The sequence below is a fragment of the Pteropus alecto genome, unplaced genomic scaffold (genome assembly GCF_000325575.1).
Source record: "Pteropus alecto unplaced genomic scaffold, ASM32557v1 scaffold134, whole genome shotgun sequence".
In the NCBI taxonomy this organism is placed as follows: Eukaryota; Metazoa; Chordata; class Mammalia; order Chiroptera; family Pteropodidae; genus Pteropus; species Pteropus alecto.
Genome location: NW_006436283.1, coordinates 1,245,698 through 1,257,687, shown reverse-complemented (window position 1 = coordinate 1,257,687; position 11,990 = coordinate 1,245,698). Strand labels below are relative to the sequence as shown.

The 11,990-nt window shown below is 65.4% G+C and overlaps 1 protein-coding gene across 1 annotated transcript in view; it reads right to left on the bottom strand.

Annotated features, from left to right (window-relative positions):
• The window catches only part of CEP131 (centrosomal protein 131), an 18,137-nt gene extending 6,147 nt beyond the window's left edge, over nt 1-11,990 (bottom strand). The window contains 13 exon segments of the mRNA XM_025047101.1: nt 34-159; nt 243-419; nt 792-974; nt 1,299-1,393; nt 1,717-2,179; nt 2,557-2,674; nt 3,941-4,096; nt 4,648-4,758; nt 7,991-8,118; nt 8,374-8,488; nt 8,951-9,060; nt 9,709-9,898; nt 11,967-11,990. Coding sequence (XP_024902869.1) covers nt 34-159; nt 243-419; nt 792-974; nt 1,299-1,393; nt 1,717-2,179; nt 2,557-2,674; nt 3,941-4,096; nt 4,648-4,758; nt 7,991-8,118; nt 8,374-8,488; nt 8,951-9,060; nt 9,709-9,898; nt 11,967-11,974 — 1,980 coding nt within the window. The 5' untranslated portion in view covers nt 11,975-11,990.

The window sequence follows — 11,990 nt, the reverse complement described above, 5'->3', positions numbered from 1 at the left end:
GGGGCGGAGGCGGCGGGCAGGCGGAGGTGTTACCAGCGCCCTCTGCAGCAGCGCCATCGCTTGCTTCTTCTCCTCCACCTCCAGCTTCAGCCGCATCACGGATGTGCTCACCTCGGACACAGACTCCAGGCACCCCAGTCCCTCCTCCGGCGCGAGTCCCTGAGGACACGGTGCATTTGAGGCAGGCCCGGTCCCCCAGGATGGACCCACTGCCCCGTCCCTGCCTAAGGTCCCCTCCACACCTGGGGGACAGAGGCTGGCCGGTCCTGCCCTGATCTCTCCATCTCGTCCAGGAAGCTCATGATGCTCTGCAGCTTGGCCTCCGAAAGCAGAGCCCCGTCCTCGGCAGGGCCAGTGGGCGCACTGAGCTTCCCAAATTTCTCCAGGTTGTCGGCGGTCAGGGAGCTGGCATCGTCCTCCTGAGGGGAGAGGCCACAGTACTGGGACTGTCAGGCAGCCAAGGACTCTGGGGTGGCCTTGCAAGAGCCCCTTAAGGACCCCCAGGGGAAAGGAGGGCAGGAGACAGGAAGGGAAGGCAGTTGGGCCTGATCTGGAAGAAAAGGCCCCTTGGTTGCTCAGACCCTCGCAAGGTGCTGCCTGTGGGTACCGCTGGCAGAGGCGGCGCCCACCCCCAAATTACTCTGAGGGTCCTATGCCTCAGCAAGCCATCAGAAAACTGGGGGGGGAGGTGGTCCCATAAGGCCCCATCTGGTCCCCACTACGCTCCCCTGGCCCTGCAGGGAACAACGCCAGGGCCCAGGGCTGGGTTGAGGGAGGGCGCCCACGGCCACCTCGTCGGTCCAGGCATATTTGTCCTTGTGATAGGCCCTGGGGCGGGGCAGCGGCTCAGGCTCCTCCTCCAGCAGCTTCAGCGTGTCCAGCAGCTCATCCAGGGTCGCCCTGGACTTAGCCCTATTCCCGGCGGGGCCCGCCGTCCCTGGAGCCTCACCAGCTGCATCCTGAGAGCTGGTGTCCTGCAGCGGATGGAGGGCAAGAGAAGCTGGTGAGGCCTTCAGAGAACAGGGGCGGGGGCACTCACAGACCCACCTCCAGAGAAATAAAGGGTGGCCAGGTAGGGCGTGTCCGGGCCTGGCCTCCCCACCCCTCTGTCTGATGACCTTGCTGTCCCCTAATCTCTGAGCGTCCAGCTTTCTCTGCAGGCTCGGGCATCGGTCCCACCCCACGGCATCACTGACAGCCCTGTGAGCCCCCATCTCTGGTAGAGAAACAAGACCCATCTTAGGAGGCCTTTTCTGGCGTGAGTGACCCCACGGCCACAAAAATGGCTGTGACCGAACCTGTAGCTTGTCCTCTGAGAACTGCCGGGGCTCTGGGGACGAACTGGGGGCAGGCTGGCGGGGTGCGTCTGGGCCTGTGGTAGGGAAGCCAGTCCCTGTGGAGCAGAACACATCTTGGGAAGGGGTCAGGCATAGTGGGCTTCACAGAGCAGAGGGGACGCTGGGGCGCCCCGCCCTTCCAAGTGAAAGGTCAGGAAGCATCTTCTGTGGAGCCGTGTCCAGCTCCAGAGGGGGTGGGGCGAGGGCAGAGGAGCAGGGCCTGGGCGTCTGCCACACAGCCGGGGTCCCTCCGCGGGGTGGAGGGAGAATGGGAGCCACCAACCGGTCAGCAGCCATAGGGGCCACAGCCATCCCTGAGGGGTGAGGGACGGGAGGCAGAGGGGGGCGGGGCAGGGCAGCCTCTGGGCTCTCCCCTCACCTGCGTTGTTAGCCTTGCAGGTCTGGGGAGTGGTGCCCCCCAGCCTCAGCGGTGGCTCCGGGGTGGGACGGGGCTCCCCTGGCTCCCGGGCCCCCTTCAGCATCCCAAGTTCAGCATCGCCCGACTTCTGGGCTCGCTTCTGCTGCAGCTCCTGCCGGGCGTGCCCTCTGAGCAGCCTCGTCCATAGGCAGCTTGGCCCCCGCCCTCCCAAGCCAAGCTGCCCGAGGCCAGTGTCCCGGGACCGGGGAGGGCAGCGGGCAGGGCCCCCCAGGGGTGCAGTCGTGCTCTAGGAAACAGGGGTTCTGCCTCAGCACTGGGCCCCTGTGCGGCTCGGCCGCCCCAAAACCTGAATGGCTGCTTGTCGGGCCTGGCGCGCCTTCTCCTCCCGGGCCTTCCTCCGGGCCGCCTCCTTCTGCCGGTGCAGGTCCAGCGGGCTCCCCTCCCTGAGCCTCTGCCGCTGCCCCTGCAGAAGCCACAGCCACGGCAGCTTGACTGGGAAGATGGGCGGCCGACCTAGATGTGGGCTCTCCAGGACACCCCCGCCACGCCTCTGCCCCACAGACAACAAGCCCCGCTCACAGGCAGCCGGCAGCAATTTGGGGCAGGGATGGCTCTGCATCACGGAGCAGGGGCCCGAACCAGAAACCTGCCCAGGCCTCTCAGCCGGGGTGGGCGGCCAGCATTCCCGACACCCAGGCCCTGCTGAGCGAGCGGCTCAGGGCGAGGAGGAAGCGGGTGCCCGGCAGGGTGGACACGGGTCATTCTGGTTTCAGTCCCATGGTCCCAGAAACGCCCTATACACGCCGGGAGCCCCGGTGCGGCGCGCATACCCACACTGACCTCTTGCTTGGACGCCAGCAGGCACTTCAGGCTGGCGGCTCCATCTCGGCGCTGCTGTGCCCGGTGCCGGTACCAGCGCTGGATGGTGATGGCGGCCTGGTTCACCTGGTGGATAAACCTGCCGGGACAGCAGACTCAGGACGGAGGCAGGCCCCACGCCGCCACGGACCAGGCAGCTGAGCGACAGCCTCTCCAGGTCCCCAGAGGGCCCAGCATGGCGGAGAAGCCAGCAGCCACATGCACAGCCCTCTACAGGTGGCCGACACTCCCGTATGCACAAACTGTTCGCACCTGCCAGAACCTGGAAGGAACCCCAAGACCCACCGCCTGCCTGTGACGAACACTATGTGTAGGTGGCAGACGCCACTCATGGACGCAAAAGGCCACAGGCCGTGTGCTCCGCTCATAGAGCATTCTAGAAAGGACAAAGCTATCAGAGGACAGATCGGGCTGGGGGTTGGGGGGACACTGGATAATAGGCTACGAGGGGACCTTGGGGGGTGACGGATGTTCTGCATCTTGTTATGTTGTATCTATAGAGCCAACTGCACACGTGTCAAAACTCACCCACTGTCCCTCTGAACGGGTGTGTTTCGTCGTGTGTAAACCCTCCTCAGCAAACCGGGTGAAACAAGAAGCCGTAGCTGTGGCCCTCAGGACCACACGGCTCGTCGGGCAAAGGTGCAAACGGAACACCCAGGACGTAGTCACCACAGGATGCGCGCACAGGACCCCTGCCCTCCAAAGTGCCCTCCACTGAGGGCAGCCGGCAGGTGCACAGAGCTGCCGCTCCGACCTCCCCCTGCCCCTCCCCATGCCCACCCATTTCCAGGATGTCGTCCCCCAGCTCTAAGGGGACAGCAGGTGGTGGCTGACCAGCCAGGTGGAGGCTATCAAGGCCTGCCCTCTGATCACTAAGCACTTCCTGACCAGGCGTGACGGCACGGGCCTGGGGCCACAGCTGGTCTCCCCGCGGCAAGCTTCAGGGGGCAGCCCCATAGGTTGGGGGTTTCTATATCCTCTCTCCACTTAACATTTTTTTAAACTAACAGTTTCACTGCAGTACAACTCACGCGCTATAAAATTCATCCCTTTTGACTACACAATTCAACGACTTCTGGTGAATTTATGGGGCCCCACGACTGGCCGTGAGATCCGTTTCCGAGCGTTTCCATCGCCCCCAAGAGCCCTCTTCTGCCGTCCCCGGGCCCCAGGCAGCCAGCACTCTGCTCTGTCCTTTGAGACTGGCCTTTCCTTGACGGTTTGGATAAACAGAATCGTACAACACGTGGTGTTTTCAGCCCCCGTATTCTAAACGACCACTAAGTGAAAATTACTGTCGCTGGAGCCTCTGGCCCACTCCCCGCCCCCAACCTGTGGTCACCTCTCAGCCTCCTCCTCCGTCACCTCCGTGCGTCTGAGCAGGCCCACGGCAGCCCCCGAGTTGTTCTGGGCCACGTGGGTGCTGCCGGCCAAGTTCTTCTGCGTCTTCCCGAGGCCACTGCCCTCGCCCTCGCCGGTGGCTGCCTTGATGAGATTGCTGAGTGGGACAGAGAAAGGCTCGTGGTGCCTGGCTCCTCTGGGCTCACGGTCCCAGGGGTCACTCTGCATGCGGACACAGGTCTGGAAGGGAGCGCCTCGGGACGTGAGGGGGCCACAAAGGCCTGCTCCCCATTCTGACTTGCTGGCCCATCCCCAGAGCTACCTATTCCCCACAGGGCCCATCCAGTGGCACCCAGGGTCTCAGGCTGTCCACACCAAAAAGGCGAAGGGATCTCAGGAGTCACAGGGCCCGGTGCCGGGGGTGCCTCAGGGACTGGCGGGCCAGCCCTGGGCGAGCACACTGGCTGGCGGGCACGGGGTGACGTGCGCATGGCTGCTCTGCGTGGCTTGGCCAAGCTCCACCGAGACCCTCCTGGGCTCTGGACTTGGTCAGGGGGCCCACAGCACGGGTGGCTGTGGCTTTCTCAGCAGGACCCCACCTGGTGACCCCGGGAGGCCTGGTCTGTGTTCCCACCCCACCCCACGCCCTTGCGGAGCCCCGCCTGGGGCCTGGGCCAGCGTATGCCGAGGCGGGAGCCAGAGCCTTACTTGAGGGAGGGCGCCGTGTGGTTGGAGCTCTTGGGGGGCGCCGTGTCCACGGGGGCGTAGCGGTTGTGCACCATGGTGGTGACACAGTTGCCCACAGCTCCCTTGTTGCTCCTGCGGGAAGAGACAGGACCAGAGTCAAGCCCTGGGGGGCGAGCTGCAGGTCGCGCTCAGCGGCACTGCTCGCCATGGTGTCAGCCAAGTGACCGTGCCGGCCCCCTGCATGGCCACTGCGTTGAACAGTGGGCCCCTTCCCAGGACCTGAGAAAGCTCCACCCAGCAGGGCCTGAGCTGCGAGCAGTGGAAACCATGACCCCTGACACTGGACGTGGGGAGGATGGCCACAGACCGGCTGATGGAGACAGGACTTCTCTGTGTCAGTTCAACGTGACAGGTGGAATGCACTGTCCTGTCTGCCCTGCTCGAATCCGCCGGAAGGGATAAAAATGGCATAAACAAGCGAAGACAAGTGGGGATGCAGGTGGGGACGGAGGCAGAGATGCGCAGAAGCTCTGGAGGATGAGACAGACGGGCCAGTGGGGAGCGATGCGCCGTGAGACAGGAAACCTGGGTGCTGCGGGGCTTGGAGCGAGGTGGCTTGTCTGCCCCCCACCCCGTGGAGGTGCAGGTAACGGAGGAGCTGGCTCTCCCGGAGCAGCAGCTGCACCCTGATGCCCTCCCCTGTGAGCACCGAGGGGTGCCGTCCAGGCGAAGCGGTCAGTGCACTGAGCCAGGCCTCCACCGCCTCTGGTCCCAGCTTGCCCCTGGGGAAACCGAGCACCTAGAGAAAAGCCCCAGACACCGACAGGTGGGGACCCCCAAGTACAGCAGCCTGGTCCCTGCCCAGCCACCCACAGACAACTTTTAGAGCCTCCCTCTTAGTTCTGAGAGCCAGGACGCCAGAACACGGAGGAGGAAAAGGCCAGTGAGCAGCATGGGGCGGAAACGAGGCCCGCGCGAAGTTCCTGGCTGTGCCGAGGGCGCTGACAGCGGCTCCGGGGGCACAGCTCTCATTGGCGGCGTTCGCCGGTTTCCACGGTGTGACATTCCCACCATGGCTGACTTCAGACATCGCGGAGAGCCCAGCTGGGGAGAGCGGAGGGCGGCAGCGTCCGCAAGGATGTGACAGCTGACCCAGGAACAAGACGAAGGAAGGGGTCGCTGGGGGACAAGAGGGGCTTTTGGCAGTGAGAGACGTGGGGGGACAGCTGAGTCGACCCATCGGATCCCAAAGCGAGAGAGAAAGAAAAGACGAGACGCCGCCGACCCGGCAGAAGCAACGCACGGTGCAAGCAACAGGAGCCAAGAGAGAGCGGGAAGGACGGGAGAAAGTCATCCAACAAGTGACAAGAGGACATTTCCTAGAAGTGAACCCCACTAGAAAGTCACCACTGCCTCACGCGGGGACGGCAAACGGACCACGTCGCAGGCCCCATGCTGTGAGATTTCACGGCAAAGGAGACGTCCAGAGTGCCTCCGGAGAGAAAAGCACAGCACGCAGAAGGACCAGGACGAGGCAGCGGCGGCGACAGCCCTCAGACGGCAGGGCCGCCTCCCAGACGGCAAGACAGGCCTCCCAGACGGCAGGGCCGCCTCCCAGACGGCAGGACAGGCCTCCCAGACGGCAGGACGGCCTCCCAGACGGCAGGACAGGCCCCCCAGACAGGACAGCCTCCCAGACGGCAGGACAGCCTCCCAGACGGCAGGGCCGCCTCCCGTGCGGAACTCCGCACCAGCCGAGCCAAGGCCAGTGTGAGTGTCGAGCGTTCTCAGGCACGTGGTCTGAAAAACTACAGCCCGTGTCCCTTCTCGGGACTGACTCTGTGGGGGGCTGGGCTCCACCGAAGGCAGAGGAAGCGAGGCCCACAGACAGGGGCCGCAAAGGGCTGACAATAGCACGTGGCCTGCGCAGGCTGCCAGCTGGGACCCAGGCGGGAGAAGACAGGGCCTCGTGGGGATTCCCCAGGGGAAGGTGATGGGCGGGGCACCTGCCGGCCTGGCTGTATGGACGGCCGTTCTGCCATCAGTCTGGGAGAAGTGGCCGGTACGCAGACAACCAAGTAAGAAATAAAGATCCTTCTTGATCCTGGGACAAGCAGCAGCGTGCCCCACATATCCGCGCTCCTCGCGCATGGCATTGCTCTAAGAGGTTCAGGCCTCGGTGCATCTGACCCTCCCGACTCTGGGGGCAACGCACCCAACAACCTCTTAGTATAAACAAGGCCCTGGAGGGTTAAACAACCTGCCCCAAGCCCCACAGAAAACAAAATGCTGAACCAGAACTCGGCACAGGCAGAGCCAGTGTGGGTCCCACGCGGGGGCACAACCCTACGAGACACTGAGCTGTGACGCGGCCCCACCCGGATGCGGGATGGGAGCAGGGTGGCTCGTGTGCAAGCTTGGGGGGCACGAGAGGGCAACCCCGTCTTCCACACCGAGTCCCTCTAAGACTGAGAAAGCAGCGAGCAGCGTGAGCGTACTTAGGCAAACGTTTTCTAGAAAACACTAGAAGAGCTGGCACGTGGCAGCTTCCGGGAGCAGGACTCGGGGAGGGCAGGAGGGGTGACGGGTTTGCCAGTTTTCGTCGTAAGTTTGTGGAGCGGCTCGACTTCAGCTGTGTGCGTGTGTCGCTCCGATAGAAATTAGTTTTTAATTTAATCCTGGCATTGAAACCCGGACTCCTCCCTGCGGGGGCCCCGGACGGCTGCAGAACCCTCTCGAACACGTCCGGCGATGGGAGTCCCGGCTGGCGCTCAGGCAAACGTGTCTCCTTGTCCCTCCCCCACCGTCCCCGTCGAGGGGGCCGAGAGCGAGGACCAGCTCTCCTCGCAGCCCGGGGCAGCACCGGGGCAGTGCTCTCCAGGGCCCCTGCCGTCCCAACAGTCCCCGGCCGCCAGGCCTGCCGGCCGAGGCAGAGCCTGCCGGACGCTCTCCGGACCCTGCCGTCTTGGCCGTCCCCTGGATGTGTTTCCTCCTGCCGCACCTCAGTGGGCGTGGCTGAGGCAGCCACTGCAGCCCAGACAATGACAGGCTCTCGGCTGACAGTGCGCAGCTGTGGCCCGAGGTCGCGTGTTCCTCACTCCCGGGACGCGGGAGCCGAGCCTCAAAGCTCAAGAACCTCCGCGCAGCCTTGTGGTGGCCCACGGCCCGTGCACACGCCACCTGGGCTCCCCCTGCGCCAGACACCACCTTGCAGCCTCCTCCCTAGGCCCTCGGGCAGAGAGCGCCGGCCATTCGCTCACTCGTTCGCCAGCTCCAAAGCACCCTGGTCTGGCCGCACACGAGACAGAGTCGCCCGCAGAGCCCTGGGTGGGTGGGGCCGTGCCCAGCACCTGCGGGGTCGCACCTGTTGTTGGCGGTGAAGCTGGGTGCCAGGGGTACGGTGCTCTCTCTCCTCCGTGGGCCCTCCGCTGTGCCGACGGTGCTGGGCCTCTGGGCACTGGGCGGCAAGGTGAAGGCCCCGGGCTGGCCATCCTGTCAGTGCCCACAGATGCCCCCTCGGCCTGTGACCCCTCCGCATGCACCGCTGACCGGAGCCCCCCACCCCATGGCCTTGCCCACAAATGGGGAGATGGAAGGGCGGGGGGGGCCCTAACGGTCCTCAGGTTGTGACGATGGGCTGACGCTGGTGTGCCCCTCCCCACCGGCCCCTCTGGCAGGGGCGGCAGGGCCGGGGAGGAGCCAGGTGTCGCGCCCGGTGCGCCACGCACACTCGGCCCCCTCTCTCACCAGGACGCTCCACGAGGCTCCCTTCTCGCTGCAGGCTCTGCTCAGACTGGCCGGCCGCCTTCTCCCGCCCGGGCTGCTCTCGAAGAGCGGCAGGAAGTCGGGGGACTCTGCTGGTCTGTGCCAGAGGGGACAGCAAGTGGAGACAGTCACTGAGCCTGGGAGGCCGACCCCAGGAACGCAGATGGGGACGTTTTATGAGGGGATGGGAAGGGCCAGGTCGCCATCAAGGAATTCCATTCCTGAGTCCTGAGCTTAAAATAACGTTTCTCAGTCCAGATCTGACCACGGCGCCTGGGAGAGGCGTCACGCGCCCTCCCGTGGCCACCCCGACACCACAGGAAAGCGCAGCAGACAGAGGAAGAGGAGCAGGCGGGGGACGGCGGCCTGCAGGTCCGCACCTCTACGTGCAGACAGGACAGGTCAAGGCTCGTCCTGCTGGTCCCACCCAGGCCTGGCCCCGTGGGAAGGTCACACTTCGGGTCCCACTGCCCAGCCAGTGCCCACACTGGTGAGGCCCGAAGGGCTGACAGAGGCAGCCCTGAGGATGCTGGGGCTCCGAGGGAGGGCCGGGGCTTACCTGAGGGGATCGGTCCACGCCGGGCTGGCCTGCGGCTGGTGGACCTGTGTGGTGCTGTTGGACCTTCGAAGGTTGTTGATGGCCCGGGAGCCCCCGGGCCCCGCGGCCTCCTGCAGAGAGGAAAGCCCTGAGCGCGGCCGAAGGTGCGACACCCCCATTCACACGGCGCCGGGCCAGGCCTTGCAGAAGATGTGGCGGGAGGAGGTGGGTGTGGCGAGAAGGGGGACGGGAGGAGCAGCCTGGGCGTCCTGGGCCTCCATGGGCCTCCCCTTCCTGGAGGGAGGTGGGAGCCCCTCGCCCCCGGCTGGTGGAGGGTCCAAGAGGCAGCGCAAGAGGCCCAGCCGGGAACCGCAGCAAAGGCTGTGTGTCCTCAGTGCTGTCCACTAACGAGGGAGCCTGGCCACCGCAGACCACTGCTGCCTGCGGCCGGTTCCTCCGGGGCCGCCAGGGGCTCAGCCCTCCCCCACAGGCCAACCCATTTTGGATCCAGACAAATCCGAACAGTGGTGGAGCAGGCGGGACAGAGGGTGTGACGCTGGCAGGGTCCAGGCTCTGCCCTGCCCTCCTGTGAGTTAGCTCCCCGGTCCTTCCTGACCCCAGGACGGCTGGACAGGGCCACAGGGCTGGGCAGGATGATGGCTGTGAGGGGCCTGCTGAGGGGCGGAGCTTACCCAGGAGTCAGATGCCAACCTGCCAGCAACTCCCCAGGAGGTGGGGGGCCCAGACCCGCCCCCCCCGCCCTGGGCTCCAGCACTCACCAGCGCCTTTCTCCTCGGCTCACTGCCCGCCACCACGGAGACGGAGCGGGCGATGGGCTTCGCGGCGGAGGCACTGTTGGGGCGCCGGAACAGGGGCGGAGGGAGGCCGGTCAGACTCAGGTCCATGCACTCGGGGGGGCCAGAGGGGCCGCTGACGGCCCGGGAGCCTTTCATGATGGACGAGTGGGCCCTGAGCAGGCAGGAGGAGATGCAATGAGCTGTCCTCCGAGGAACCAGGTCCCCCACACGCTGCCTCTAGCTGGAACTCGGGAAGCCCAGGGCGCCAGGCCTGCTGCCACCAAGTTCCCTGGGAAGCCTGCGGTCTCCTCATCCCCAAACAGAGCATGTGACAGAGTAGGGTTCCGAGCCATGAACAGCGAAGACGGGGCCTCCTGAGGGGCCCTACCGGAGGGTGCCCTGGGCAGCAGGCAGTCCTGGTTGTGCACCAGCTGTCACCTACTCCCCACCCTCAGACGGGTACGGCACCTGTCTGAGCCTCGCTTTTTTCATCTGTAAAATGGGCGTTTAACACGTGCCTCTTTACGGCTGGCAGGACGGTCAGATGAGACAGCTGCAGGCTGGCATGCAGTGTGGCATTCTAACCAGGACTCGGTCTGATTGACGCTGCCCAACCTGGGGTCCCCAAACTTGTCTGGCCACGGGACTCCTCCATTTCCTTGGAACCCAGGGAATATCTCTGAGCTGCCAGACCGTGGCATCTGCTCTCTCGCTCCTGGGATCCCCTCCTGCCCCTCCTAGTGCCGGCCACCCTTCGTGGTCCCCCTTGCTGGCCCTTCTCGTCCCCACCCCTGAAGTCTGAGGGCTCCAAGGCTCAGCCCCGGGCCTCCATCCTCCATCCGCTCTCTCGCCGGGGGGCTGCCTGCGGTCTCCTTCCTTACAAACAGGGGCCCACGGTCCCCAAACGCGTGCCACCTGCCCCCTCTGTCCTCTACCTCCCGACTCAGGTGCCCACCCCCACCCCTGGCACCTCAGACCCAAGGAGGCCAAATGGACTCCTGACTTCACCTCCAACTGGCCCCTGCCACCAGCGGGCATTTTCTGTAACCGGCTCAAGCCAACGCCTGGTCCCACCCTGACATCTCCCCTTCACCTCCACACCTGCTCCCTCAGCAGCCCAGTCGGTGCCCTCTCCCCGTCCAGCCCCTCCGGCCACAAGCCCAGTCCGAGTCCCATCTCCTCAAACCTGGACAATGGCAGCACCCCCCCCACACACACACACAGGGCAGACCTTTCCGACTGGGTCTCAGATCACCCTGTGGCCCATCCGAGGGTCCCCAGGGATGGAGGACAGAGTCCAAATGCCAAACGCCCCTCAGAGCTGACCCTGCTCTCTTGGTGGCCTCCTCGCTGCCACCCTCTGCCCCTCGGCCTGCTTCTAGGGTGAGCCTCGAGCCTGCTGGCCCCTTCCCCGGGAGGTCACGAGGGGCCCTGCTCTCAGAGCCGCTCATCCCGACTACTCTTCGCTCCCTCATCCTCCTTTAGTTTTCCTCACTGGTCACCTGGCCACCTGGCCACACAGGTGAGTCTGTGCACTGCCCAATCCTCTCGTGAGAGCAGAGGCTCTGTGAGGACAAGGCTCATGTGGCGCCGGCACCTGGCACGCGGCAGACCCTCAGGTAATGCAGGGGACGAGCGGACCAGGACTGACCACAAAGGAGTGAGCGCAGCCCTCCCTGCCACCGAGGACTCTGGGCCCATGGTCACCCACAGGTCAGCGCTGTGGCCTCCTCCAGCCGGACACCCACAGCAGGGCCGCCTGGCCAGGGGATGGACGCCCCTGTTCTCCAGAGCTGCGCGCAGAGGCTGTCCCTGCCATTCCCCAGGCCACTGTCCTCAGCCATGAGTTTCCGGTTGTGTGGGTGAAATTTAACGCCCCCTCGCCCCTGGGCGCCGGCCACTCCTGCCGGACCCAGGCTGGCCCCCGCTCCCAGCCACGCCGCAGCAGCGACGGCAAACACAGCCTCTCCGTGGAAACCCCCAGGCCAGACCTCACCTTGCACACAGAGGTGTCCCTTCCGGGACCTGAGGTGGGTGTGCAGGGCCTCTGCCTGGCCCCTTCGGGTGGGCGGACCCCGGACCCTGCCAGCTTCTCGCGGGCAGCCCCCATCGCTGTGGGGTTTGGCCGGGGTGGTGGGCCTGAGCCTGCCGACTCGGCTCCACCTCGCCCTCGCGGGAAGGCCGGAAGCGGTAATGGGCTCTGGGGCATGAGCCCCCCTCACCTGTGCGGGGCCCCTCACCTGCGCATTGCCCCTCACCTGCAC